The following is a 13,990-nucleotide window of genomic DNA, read 5'->3' as shown; positions in this document are numbered from 1 at the left end:
TAATGGTGCATTCTCTACTTGGAGTAAGGTTCTTATTGGGGTCCCTCAGGGCTCGTTATTGGGTCCAATTATTTAACTTGTTTATTAATGACTTAGGGGAGGGTATTGTAAGTAATGCATCAGTGTTTGCAGATGACACAAAACTATCCAGCCCAATTAATTCAATCCAGGATGCGACATCCTTGCAACAGGATCTTGACAAACTGGCAACCTGGGCAGCTAAGTGGCAGATGAGATTCAACATTGATAAATGTAAAGTCATGCACCTGTGATGTAAAAATATGCAAGCCATTTATACCCTTGATGGGACTTCACTAGGCATAATGGAAAAGGACCATGGAGTACTTGTAAATAATAAACTTGGCTGTTGCAAGCAATGCCAGTCAGCAGCATCAAGGGTAAACAAAGTATTGAGCTGTATTAAAAGGGGCATAGATTCACGGGAGAAGGGGGTTATTTTTCCACTGTACAGAGCACTGGTAAGGTCCCATTTAGAATATGCTCAAACAGCATATTATTGAATTAGAGAGGGTGCAGAGAAGGGCAACTAAGCTGGTAAAAGTTATGGAAAATGTCAGCTATGAGGAAAGACTGGCCAAGTTGGGGTTGCTCATGCTGGAGAAGAGGCACTTAAGGGGTGACATGATAACTATGTATAAATATATAAGGGGGATCATATAATAATCTCTCTAATGCTTTATTTACCAGTAGGTCCTTTCAGCTGACATGAGGTCACTCATTCTGATTAGAAGAAAGGACGTTCTGTCTAAATATTCGGAAGGGTTTTTTTTACAGTGAGCTGTGAAATTCTCTCCCTGAATCGATCGTGCTTGCTGATACATTAGATAGCTTTAAGGGGGTGGATAGCTTTTTATCAAGGGAGGGAATACATGGTTATGAAAGATAGCTTGTAGTACAAGTTGATCCAGGGACTCCTCCAATTGCCATCTTGGAGCCAGGAAGGATTTTGGAGAGGCTTCAAATGTTTTTTTTTTGCCTTCCGCTGGATCAAATAGCAAGCACATTATATTTATATAGACTTAAAAGTTGAACTTGATGGATGTGTGTCTTTTTTCAACCTAAGGTACTATGAAAGACTATGAAACATTGATAAGTATTTGATAAAGGAAGTGAATTTAGTCCTCACCACTAGTGATGGATGAATTTATTTGCCAGGCACTTTCAGTTTAATTTTGTACTGTTGCCCTGCAAAGCAACATTTCATAGTCTTATCTTTGGATACGCTAGAAGCTAAGTAGGAATTACATGAAAGATTGATATTAATGGACAAATTGCATTTTGCTGCTATTATGTTTTGAGTTAAAAATACCATTTGGGATGTGTGGTCTGTTCTTGTTTTCCCATCAAAAAGAATGCAGTTCTTATGTCATTAAAAGGTTAGTAACACCAAAAATGAATAAATAAATAAAAATTTTGTAAATATGCACTAAGCTCCAATAACAGACCTGAGACCAAACAAGTGACTGCAACAGATTCTTAAAGTGATACTGACATTAAAACTACATTAAAAGTTACCTTTAGGTCAAGTTGATTGTATTTTGATGATAGTTCTGCTTTTTTAAGTAATTATTACTTGAAGTTCCTAAACCTGACTGTCCCATCTCAGTCTGTCAGTTAGAGTTTCTAATGCTACTGGACTCCTGCTGCACAAATTTGGCAGCCCCCTTATAGAGGAACATGGGGGTAACAAAGGTAATGTAAAAGCATCAGGCAAATACTTTTATGGCAAAATTATAAATAGCATTCAAAGACAATGTTATGATAGATTTTCTGGTGTCAGTAACTCTTTAAAACATCAGGGAAATAAGAAACTGTAATACATAGTATTAACTAGGTTGTCAACATAAATCATTTTCATTCTTTTGGTGACACTGATCCTTTAATCATGTTGATGACACTGACACTGTGTAGATTGTTGTTGACACACTATGCCATGGACGCTTTTGTATAGTTGCTGGGACAGCTTCAGTGTGGATGCAAGCAATGTTATCAGATATCACCTGTGCAGATTTAATTGAATATGTAAACAGGTTTATTTCCTTGTTTTATGGAATCCAACAATTATTGTTTTAAAGCAGTTTTTTTATCCTTTTTGTTCCCTAGAATCCACCTCAATTTACATACTGTACATACATAGCTTATAATTAGGCATAAGAGCAAAATTCCCATTTAAGGTTATCAACAGGTTTGCGTGTGGCGGTGTGTTATGCCTTCATATGATGTTTAGAACTGTGTTAGTGTATATGAGAGCTGTGTGTGCAGTGTATGGTTCACCTGGTATCCACAGCAATAGCTGTACCCATACATTCACTATCTTCACACTCAGGACATACATACTTAGACATGCTGCTTCAGTCCTATCCATAGAACATTTATAAAACCAAACATTAATAAAAGATTTATCTGAATATATTGTGCTTTGCGGATTTCTCTTAACGACGGACTCCATCCCCAAACTTTTCTTTTTTGAAAAACCACAATCTCTGAATCAGTCTTAGAGAATACCCTCATTTAAAAGTAAAACAATTTAAAGCAGAGAAGAGAGAATTTTGAGGCGAGACTGGATGAAACTCCAGTCCTGCAGTAAGAGTCATTGTGGACAGTGTCGGACTAGCCCACCAGGATACCAGGAAAACTCCCGGTGGGCCCAGGTGTCAGAGGGCCATATATCATGGTCATTCCCTATTTCTTTTTAGGAAAAAAGAGGCTTAATAATGGAACAATAGAGTATAGTAAGTAGATATAAAAGACTTGGAGAATAAAGAGGTTAAGTGAGTAGAGGAGGAATAATAGTTTGGGAAGTGGGCCCACGGTCTAAGGTTTTCTGGTGGGCCCCTTGGCATCCCAGTCCGACACTGATTGTGGATGAGGAAGAATCCATGATATCATATATGATTGCCTGTATGCTTCAAATAAATGTTTTGTGTCACTGTGCTGTTGGGGTCCTCGGCATCCCAAAATGCAAATTTAGCCTCAAATCAGAGTTAGAAGTCCCATTGCGGGTATATGTTGGCCTTGTGTAGAAGTTATGACGGGAATGGGACCAGCGCTCCCCGCTATTAAAAGTCAGGTTTCTTTTCAGATACGGTGGTCGCAGAAGATTATCATGAGAAGTTGGCTGGTAAAACCTTTCACATGTTGGGGCAGACACCACTCGTCTACGTTCACTGGATGTCCATGATTTGGAGGGCACATCCAGGGAAAAATAATTGCTGTCCTGCTCCTGTGAGGGCTGATAGTGTGTCTCTTCAGTATGTTGAGGCAAATATCGTGTTTCTTCTCCATGTGAAGGCACATAGCAAGGGTTGTCCCCATGCTGGGATAAATATCGTTTCCCCTCTACACTTGGGGGAATAAAGCGAATGTCATCTCTGTGCTGGGTCATAAAGCAGGGTTCCTCTCCATGTTGGCGTAAATATAAGCAATCTCCTCCATGCAGAGGCAAGTACAGGGAATCTTCTTCATGAGGTTGCAAATAACATTGGTCTTGTGGACCATGCTCTCCTTTTGATAGCATGTGTTTAGTTAAGAGTGGGGGTGTCTCTGGTTGTGTTAGGATGATATTTGGGTCCTGCAAGGAGTGAGAAATATATTCATGAGTGCTAATGCTTTTTTTGTGCTGTTGAGGTGTCTGCTCAGGGGTTGGAGGAATACCACCAGTATGTTCCTTGCTACGTCCTGGGTTCCAATTACGCTGTATCAAAGAAGTAAGAAGAGGGTCGTGTTCTGGTTGGCCCAGTTCTCGGCTCACACTCTGCACAGAACCTCCCTGCATCAGACTAGTGTCCAGCTCTCTGTGTCGGCACTGTAGCTTTTTATTCCTCTGTGAACTTGCCCAGCACACTCCTAGCCCTGAAAGCATGGCTCCTACTACAAATGCTGCTACAGATGAGACAACCAGGACATTGACAGATATCTCCTCTCCCCTCTGCTCAACAAAATTCTGTGTTACCAGGCCTGAAAGAAACAAATTATACAAAGGATTTTTTTTTAATAAACAAGAAATACAAATATATATTGTAAGAGCTATGGGTATTTTATTTGCCTCCTTTTGTAAAAACAGTGACAAGCAATATATCATGGCCATTTTTTACAAGTCAAATAATTTAATTCTACATTTCAAGAAAGAGAATTGATGAGGCTCACACATACCCTCGCAGTCCCCAAGTTCAGAGGTCCATGATCCATTAAGGTCTTGCTCATATCTGCCCCTGTAAAAATACAGTTGACTTAATTATTGTGTTCCAAGATATGAATGCACTGGTTACCCTTAATTAAAGGGGACCTGCTACCCAGACACAAAAAAATATATAATAAAATTTTAAATGAAACAAGAAGCCCGACTGATTTTTTCATTAAAACATCCACACCTGTTATAAGCTTGTTTACAGTCTCCGCTGTCAATCGTATATTGCCTAGCCCTCCGCTATGCCTTAGGCAAGCAGGGCAGGCAATTACTTTCACTTTTAATTTTGCACTTTCTAGATGCAGGTGGCCCCTTCTAGCACATAACCAAGATTTTGGCATGATGCAAAGCTTGCCTTAAAGGAACACATTTGTATGTAAAAACTCTCTTCTATCCCTCCAATAACACATCTGGTGAGTGTATGATCTTTAATGTTTTACACCTAAATAATGACATAATCCCTCTTCCGGTTGTATTGCTGTGTTTGAAAAAGGAGATGGAGCAACACGCACTGAACCAGCTCTTACGTGCACACTCCTGTCTCCTGATAGCTGACGTTCTTGTTAAAAACGGAAGTTAGTTTCTCTGGCTTCACATATACGGAATGCATTTTAGGACATCATCAGGAGAACACACGCTCCTGTGTGTGCTCTCCTAACGAAGAAGTATGCAGACTCACCTCTTATTTTACTCAATGATCCCAAGAGCCTGCAGTCACACATCTGTGCTGCCCACATATCCTTTTCAGGTGATAAAAGGCCATAAAGGCCCAGGCCTAGGGCGGCAGAATGATAGGGGCAGCATGCCGTCCAGCCGCTTAGCCGGGAGCACAGCTCCCTAGCGCTCTGGTGCAGGCACCAGAGAGGGGTATATGGTCACCCTTTAAATCCGGCCCTGATCCTGTTGCAATCTCCCCCATCGTGGCTCATTCCTCAGCCCTCGATCCTCAGCCCTCAGTACAAATGCTCTCCGTCCTCATCTTGTATTGGCTGTATAGTGGTGTAAAGGGCAAGTTAATCAGTAACATACCCAATTTTTTAACATGTAAGGGGGGCCCTGGCACCAATGTTTTTTTTTTAAATAGTTTTTGGGACCCCAATTTTTTTTTTAACTTGTAAGGGGGCGCCCTAGCACCAATGTTTTTTTTTTAAAAAAAAAAAAAATATATATATATTTTGGGGCCCCAAATTTTTTTAACTTGTAAGGAGGGCCCTGGCACCAATGTTTTTTTTTTTTTTTAAAATATTCTTTGGGGCCTCAAATTTTTTTTAACTTGTAAGGAGGGCCCTGGCACCAATGTTTTTTTTTTTTAAATATTCTTTGGGGCCTCAAATTTTTTTTAACTTGTAAGGGGGGTCCTGGCGCCAAAGATTTTTTTAAAAAAGATTTTGGGGACCCCAATTTTTTTATAACTTGTAAGGGGGCCCTGACCATCAATAGCTTTGTATAACTTGTGTGGGGGGGTTACTTTTAGCGCTGATGTCTGTGTGGTCTTTTAACTGTGATGTGGAGTGGGCGGGATCTGGGGTGGGGCTTGGGCGCCAGGGTGGGCTGGCCCCGAGAATTTTCTTGTACGTGGCCCCGTGATTTCTAATGGAGGCCCTGCACACGCTCACTCCACTGCTCGCAGCTATAGTCACACTTACAAAAACAGAGAACACAGCAAGCTGATAATCTATTGTAAAGCCTGAGAAACAAACTTCCGCTTTTAAAAAGTCTGCTATCAGGAGACAGGAGTGCACATGTAAGAGCTAGTCCAGTCGCCTCATAACCTTTTCCAAACACAGAGGTACAACTGGAAGAGGGATTTTATACCATTATTTAGGTTTAAAACATTACAGACCATTAACTTTGTCAGGGCCAGATGTGTTATTGGAGGGGGGTAGAAGGGATTTTTTACATAATTGTTTTTAGTGTTCCTGTTCCTTTAATAACAGTGTCCATAAAATGACAGCTGCCTGCCTAATGTGATTGTGAATTCCAAGACTAAAAAACTAAATTTGAGTCATTTTTATAGTATATGTGAAGTTTATTTTGCTTGACTAACATCATTAAATAGGATTTGGAATTATTTCTTAGGGTGACAGGTCCCCTTTAATATGAATTCTGCTTCTGAGATTCACAAGTTAGGGCTCTTACACAAGGACATTCTCTCTGCTTTCCCCTGTGGATCTTTTGTGTGTTCCACCACAAGGGAATGCATGTATATATCATAAGTTGAATTACATTTTGTTTCAGCCAATATTTTATTTTTTGGTTAACATCCTCTTTAAAGGGGTAATAAATCCTTAGACAGACTTTTATTAAGATATAGACAGTAGTATTCTAAGACAGTCTGTCTTCAGTTTTTAGATTGTGGTTTTTAATGATCCCGACAATCATATAGCCTTAATAGTTGCAGGGAGGAAATAGGTTTATTAAAAACTAATAATTGAAATGCATACAAAATAATCAGGGAAGGATCCTTATAACTGTGACAGTTATAGACCCATTTCGCTGATCAACACAGACATCAAATTGTTTGCCAAAATACTAGCACACAGATTAAACACAGTACTACCCACTCTAATCCACCCCGACCAAGTTGGATTTGTACCAGGCCGCCAAACAGCGGACAGTATTTGTAAAGCAATAAACTTAGTCCATTTAGCACCAAGAACTACCACTTCTTCCCTTCTAGTCTCCTTGGGCGCGCAAAAAGCATTCGATAGATTAGACTGGAGATACATGTTTGCATTCCTAGAAAAGGTGAATCTCCCTAAACCATTCTTTCAGGTACTTAAACAGCTCTATACAGCACCCTCGGCTAGAGTATCTATCATGGGACTCCAATCAGACCTCATCGAAATTAAGGAGGGTACACGTCAAGGGTGCCCAATGTCCCCATTAATATTTGCTTTATCGCTAGAACCTTTAGCCCACGCTATCAGACACAATCCTAACATTAAAGGCTTTCAACTAGGGGATAAAGAATACAAAATCAACCTCTTTGCTGATGATATCTTACTGACCTTAACATCACCCCAAACTACTCGACCTAACCTCCTACAACTACTAGACCGTTTCCAAAAAATCTCGGGCTACAAGATTAATCCAACAAAATCTCATGCCCTCCCCCTGAAAATGTCTGACTCTAAAACTAATGCAACTTAACTTTGACTATAAATGGGACACTAACTCCCTAGCATACCTGGGAATCAATCTAACCCCTACATATGATAGATTATACACAGCCAACTACCCACCGCTAATAGATAAGCTCAAAAAAGATTTAGCCACCTGGCACACATACCATCTCTCGTGGTTTGGCAGAATAGCTGCGGTCAAAATGACGCTACTACCGCGTCTATTATACTTATTAAGAACACTGCCCATACACTTCCCTGAGAAAATGGCCACATCTTTACAGAAAGCTATATCCAATTTTGTATGAGGAGGCAAACGCCCACACATTAATGCAACTATTATGACAAAACCCAAATTAGCAGGAGGCTTAGGAGTTCCCCATGTATATCGGTACTACATAGCAAGCAGACTGGAGGCCATGATCAACACGCACACGAATTCGGGAGAACCGTGGAAAGAAATTGAAAATTATTCTGCAGCCCCTTTAAATCTAGCTCACCTTTGGATGCCCAAGAAAACCAGGAACACCCTCCCGGATCTCATGCCTACATCGCGACAGGCACTAGACTTATGGGACAAAATAGCATTCAAAATGAATCTAAGTTCCCCCACCTCTCGACATATAACAATCTTCAACAACAAAGATTTCCTTCTGGGGTGCACCCCCGCAGACTTTACACCCTGAATAAGGGCAAATATGCTTACCCTAACTGCCTTTTTAGCAGACGGTAAGGTTGTTTCATTTCAACAATGCAAAGAAAAACATGCTATCCCAAACAAACAATTCTTTCGATACTTACAAATCAGACATTTCGTGGAATCCAAATCAAATACCCAGACAAATCAATCCCTTTCATACTTTGAAAATTTATGTTACAGACAATCCTATCCTAATCATCTAATTTCACTACTGTACTCCCAACTGGCGATCAATACCACAACCATACAACAGCCTTACATGTCCAGATGGGAAGAGGATCTTAACATAAACATTTCAGAAACGACATGGGCAAACATTTGGGATACTGCTAGAAGGACTTCTGCTTGTGCAGTCTCTTGTGAAAGTGCTTACAAAATTATTTTCAGATAGTATTATACTCCCTCTCGTATCAGTAAACTGAGTGGCAACCCAAATCTCTCATCCTGCTTTAGAGGCTGAGGGGAAAGGGGTTCCTTCATACACACATGGTGGAACTGTACGGTAGCCCAAACATTCTGGAATACAGTAGCAACCCTGCTCTCCGAGGTCCTACAATGCACCATACCAGCAACTCCTCACTCATTCTTGTTAGGCATGAAAATAAAAGCTTTACATTCAAAGCAGTCCCAAAAACTAGCCACTCACATTCTCACGGCAGCGAGATCACTATTAGCAGCACACTGGAAAAAACCACAAATACCAGGAATACAGATGTTAATCACAAAAGTGAAATGGATCAGAGCAATGGAGTCAATCAGAGACCACCTACTGGAGCGGAGCTACGAAGGATAGCTGGAGTGGCTTCCGTATTTGGAAAACACACAGCAGAGACCTATTAACCTTCCTTAAGGCGCCCAATATAAAGAACGTATTCTTCTCCGTTTTAGTAGTCATTATGGAACCTGTACTAAAACTCGTACCCTAACCCTTATCTCTTCTTTCTTCCTAAACCCACCCTCCTCCCCTACTGGTTTGACAAAAGAGCTAAACTGTAGCACATTAAGTTACCAATGTGCGCATTACTGAATCATATACAGTACATCTCAATGACTAAATGCACACCAATGTATAATTGTGACAGACAAAGTGACATTGTGCTACTTTTATTTGTACTGTGTTTTCAGTATTATGACTGTTTAACCTATCATTCTTTGAAAATCAATAAAATGTTCAAATGAAAAAAAAAGAAATGCATACAAAATAAACAATAAAGACTTACTGAAAAGATGCTAAGAATGCATCTATATACAGTACAACATAGTAAAGGTTTATGAATGCTTATAAGTATCCACCTTCATAAAAAGTGTGAAAAGGTCCTTGTGAGAAAGCAGTAGTAAAGGGCATGAGAATGAATGAAAGATTAAATAATATAGCATAATGGTTGGACAGCTCATATGGCAGATGGCTAAAGGCATCATACGCCTATCACTGTAATAAAAACATATATATTTTAAGCAGTAATACTATTAGTGAAGGGAAGCATCAGTAAAACTATAAATATGGGTAGGATTCACTGATGTCCAGCTGGTTGGTGTTGCTTTTTTAGGTAGGAGCCGCTACCTCAACTTGACATATTAACCAGATAATGTGGAAAATGTGATAAATGTATTTTTATGGTACAATTTTTATGGTAAGCCTGTGGTTTAAGCTATGCAAATATATTATTGCATTAATATTTATTGACTTCAGTAATACCTGATTCCTTGTGGAGTAAATGTGCAAAGTTTGTTTACAGGGTCCCATGCACAGTATGGATCACGTGTCCCCAGGCAGCTTCTGTTGGGTGAAAAACAAGAAAATGCTAAAACTGACTACTAACATTTTTAGTTTGTATCCAACTTTAACAAAGTGTTTTCTGGGGGGGGGGTTCACAAGGTTTTAAAAAAGTACCTGCAGGATTCTTTGCTACCCCTGCAACTAGGTCTGAACTGAGAATTAAAATAGGCCCTGGCATTTTAGGTACACAGAGGCCCAATCAGCCCACACAGAGGCCCAAATAGCCCCCACCAGCCCACTAAATACTGACTTTATATGGCATATTATAGCAGCCCCTCTGGCATTTGCCAGAACCCACAGGTTGCCAGTGCAGGCCTGCCTGCAACCGCGGTGGGTCTGCGCAATTGCCATTGAAGAGAAAAGTGGGTTTTTGCCAGAAGCGTAACTAGAGGGGGGCGGGCCCTGGCGCAGGACGCGCAGCCGGGCCCCCGCCCCCCTCCGTACACCCGGAAACTGTCCGGGAATATGCGGACCCCTGAGGGGGTGCGGGCCCTGGCCCGCTCGCACCCCCTGCTTCCCCGGTAGTTCCGCCACTGTTTTTTGCCTTCCAGCAGTCAGTCAACAATATGCCCAGAATTACTGGTGGGCCATTGCTATAAATCAGGGCTGTCCAATTGGCGGCCCGCATTATGTGGCCCTCCACATCAAAGTCTACCTGCTGTGTCTACTTACCATTTGTAAAATTTAAAAGGTATCACTACAGATATTAACTGGCCCTGCATTGTTTAAACATCAAATTCAGACTGTATTGTTCACACCTGTGATCCCCCTGCATTGTTCACACTTGTGACACCTCTGCATTGTTCACACTTGTGACACCTCAATTGCTCACACCCTAAAGCCCTGTACTGTTCACCACCTGAGACCCAGACTGAAACTGCCCACATTGTTCACCTGTTCACACTTTATACAAAATGCTAATGGGGCACCAGCACTGTGTCACTGTATGTAGTACATCTTAGAGTGGTCCTGATTTTCCTGTCTCTTGCTCTGTTCTGACTTCCCTATACTCCCTGTGTGTGTCATACTTTTCCTGCTCTTTGCACCCTGTGTTTGCCATACTCTACCTGACCTAGGATCCCTATGGAACATAAACCTGGTATTTGTTCTGGGGGTTTGTTAGCATTTGAAAAATATTGTTAGGGGCCCCTAAGGTGTTTAATCATATGCTGGGGTACTGTATTATACACAGGGGGAGGAGGTATATGGATTTAAGGGTATGTCTTAATATGACAACTTTTTTCACATATGAGTGGCATCCCTGCCGGTGCCGGGCCAAGGTGGTTTGGCACCCTAGGCAAGAGCTTCAATCAGCGCCCCCCCTGTCCTACATTATCATTTCCCTCCTTACCATGATGGTTTTTAAATAAAGAAAGCAAGAAAATGTACAACACTTTTTCATTTATATTACTGCCCCCTGTACCTGTACCAGCAAGCCCAGCAGCCATCCATCATACAGCCCCCCCCATACCTGTGCCAGTAGCCATCCATTATACTGCCCCCCATACCTGTAGCAGCAAGCTAAGCAGACATCCATCATACAGCCCTTTCAGCAGCCATCATATTGCCCCCAATCTTTACCTGTGCCAGCAGCAGCCAAAAATAAATCTGATCACATCATATTGCCCTCAAGTATTTATGTACCTGTGCCAGTGCCCAGCAGCAACAGCAAACATATGGCCCTCGGCCCAAATCTATACCTGGCTGTGCCAGCAGGAAGCTTCACACTTTCACAGTAATAGAAAGAATGTCTTCAGTTCAGTGCAACTGTGCAAGGCTGAGAGCAGCAAGTGCGAGCCACACCAAGCAGGCTGCCAGCTCTCTGCCTCTCTCTGCCACCCAATCGCATCAGTGATGTCATTGACGTGTATACACACCGCACTGCCACACCGCCAGTGGCGGAACTACCGGGGGAGCAGGGGGCGCGAGCGGGCCAGGGCCCGCACCCCCTCAGGACCCCCCGGCAGTCCGTGCGCCACATACAAATGCGGCCGTATGGAGGGGGGCGGGGCCAGGCTGAGCGTCATGCACCAGGGCCCCCCGGCAGTCCATGCGCCACATACAAATGCGGCCGTACGGAGGGGGCGGGGCCCGGTTGCGCGCCACGCACCAGGGCCCGTCCCCCTCTAGGATCGCTACTGCACACCGCACAGAGGGAGCTATTACTTGCTGGCAAGCAGGAGAAGGAGGGGATTCCACCCAACTGAGTGACCATGATTACTGAAACAAATTATTAAATAAACGCTTGAAAAAATGAAAATAAAAAACCCCATTAAAAGTGCGCCCCTCAATGATGGTGTCCTAGACAGCCGCCTACTCTGCCTACCCCTAGTTCTGGCCCTGATCCTTGCGGTGAGCACCCACCATCAGTTTTTTTGGTGTACTATTAATGTGGACATGGTCTTGTGGTAACATGGGTGTGGTTTAAAGTGGGTGTGGTCTAAAAACAAGGAGTGGTTTACATTGGCTTCCATTATTGGCCCTCCACCATGTAGATTAGAAAAATTCCGGCCCTCTGTACCATATAAATTGGACAGCACTGCTATAAATAATGTAGGTTGTCTATTAAACACACATTTTTTAAGCACAAAGAGAAAATATATTTTCTTACCTTTAAGTAAACCATATTGGACTTAATTTTTTGACATTATATTCTTGGCAGCATGGTGGTGCAGTGAGTTTAGTTCCTACCAGGGAATTTGATCTGGGAAATCTTTTTTCCCCACTTATAAAGCATACAGTCAGGTTAATTGTCTTTTTATGAAATTCACTCTAGTTAGTGTGTGTGTGTGACTGTTAGGGACCTTAGACTATACGCTACACCAGAACAGGCACTGATTTATTAATGGTCTCTGTAAAAATCACTGTTTTAATATGTTGACTGTACATAAAAAAAAGATGATAATAATAACAGTATGCATGCAAAGCCAATGCCATCAGTGGCGGAACTACTGGGGGAGCAGGGGGTGCGAGCGGACCAGGGCCTGCACCCCCTCAGGGCCCCCCGGCAGCCCGCTTGCCAGTGATATCCGTTGTGTACGGAGGGGGGCGGGGCCCGGCTGCGTGTCACGCACCAGGGCTCGCCCCCCTCTAGTTACGGCACTGAATGCCATATTGATTTCAACTAAGGCCAAGGGCACACACAGTGTATCATCCACCTTCTTCCTCCTGAGGGAAAAGTGGATCCACTGTCATGCGTTCCTTCCTCCATTGAGAGGCACAGCTTAAGTCTGTGTAGAACTACATGGAGTGGAAATATAGAAATTTTTTCATACTCACCGTAATTTCTATTTCCAAGTCACTTCCATGGCAGCATTCACCAACATGGGTTAATCCCGCCTATCAGGTCACTGGACAGGAAAGTGTTAACGATCGGTTTAAATACCTTGCTCCTCCCAGCAATACTCGTCTAGTAACAAGCTCCAGAAGAAGGGAGGGAAGTTGGTGAATGCTGCCATGGAAGTGACTTGGAAATAGAAATTACGGTGAGTATGAAAAAATTTCTATATTTCCCAAGTCACCCATGGCAGACAATTCACCAACATGGGATTTCCCCAAGCTTTAAGAAGGGAGGGACCACTATTGATCAACAAAAAAACTTTTATTTAGAATGAACAACAGATTGCAAAATCTTTCTTCCAAACTTTGCATCTTGAGACAACATCACATTCAGTCTATAATGACGAATGAAGGTACAGGAAGACGTCCACCTAGCAGCCTTACTGATGAGGTCTGGCGGGGCCTTGGCTTCCGCCGCCCAGGAAGTAGCCATGGCTCTTGTAGAATGAGCCCTTAGGTCCTTAGGAATCTCATTGCCTGTCAACCGATAAGCTAGAGCAGTGATCCCCAACCAGTAGCTCGTGAGCAACATGTTGCTCTCCGACCCCTTGTATGTTGCTCTCAGGGTCCTCAAAGAAGGGGCTTATTTTTGAATTTCAAGCTTGAAATGAAGTTTTAATTGCATAAAAACTAATTACAGTCCCAAGTAGAGCTTCTTGTAGGCTGCCAGTCCACATAGGGGCTACCAAATAGCCAATCACAGCCCTTATTTGGCACCCCAAGGGACTTTTTTCATGCTTTTGTTGCTCCCCAACTCATTTTACATTTGAATGAGGCTCACGGGTTAAAAAGGTTGGGGACCCCTGAGCTAGAGCAATGCAGGAGACAATCCAGCGGCCAAT

The 13,990-nt window shown here is 42.4% G+C and overlaps 2 protein-coding genes across 5 annotated transcripts in view; one reads left to right on the top strand and one right to left on the bottom strand.

Annotated features, from left to right (window-relative positions):
* Positions 1 to 13,990, top strand: part of LOC121393224 — an 89,366-nt gene that overhangs the window by 59,935 nt on the left and 15,441 nt on the right. The window lies entirely within an intron of this gene.
* sema6b.L (sema domain, transmembrane domain (TM), and cytoplasmic domain, (semaphorin) 6B L homeolog) overlaps positions 2,809 to 13,990 on the bottom strand; it is an 87,012-nt gene continuing 75,830 nt past the window's right edge. For all 4 annotated transcript variants that reach the window (XM_018254052.2, XM_041561132.1, XM_018254058.2 and 1 more), the window contains 3 exons: positions 9,729 to 9,809; positions 4,174 to 4,232; positions 2,809 to 3,978 (listed from right to left, as the gene is read on the bottom strand). In XM_018254052.2, coding sequence (XP_018109541.1) covers positions 2,948 to 3,978; positions 4,174 to 4,232; positions 9,729 to 9,809 — 1,171 coding nt within the window. In that variant the 3' untranslated portion in view covers positions 2,809 to 2,947. The remainder of the gene's footprint in view (positions 3,979 to 4,173; positions 4,233 to 9,728; positions 9,810 to 13,990) is intronic.

The sequence above is a fragment of the Xenopus laevis genome, chromosome 1L (assembly GCF_017654675.1).
Source record: "Xenopus laevis strain J_2021 chromosome 1L, Xenopus_laevis_v10.1, whole genome shotgun sequence".
Lineage (NCBI taxonomy): Eukaryota > Metazoa > Chordata > Amphibia > Anura > Pipidae > Xenopus > Xenopus laevis.
The sequence above is the reverse complement of the archived record's forward strand: the minus strand, read 5'-3'. Positions and strand labels throughout refer to the sequence as shown.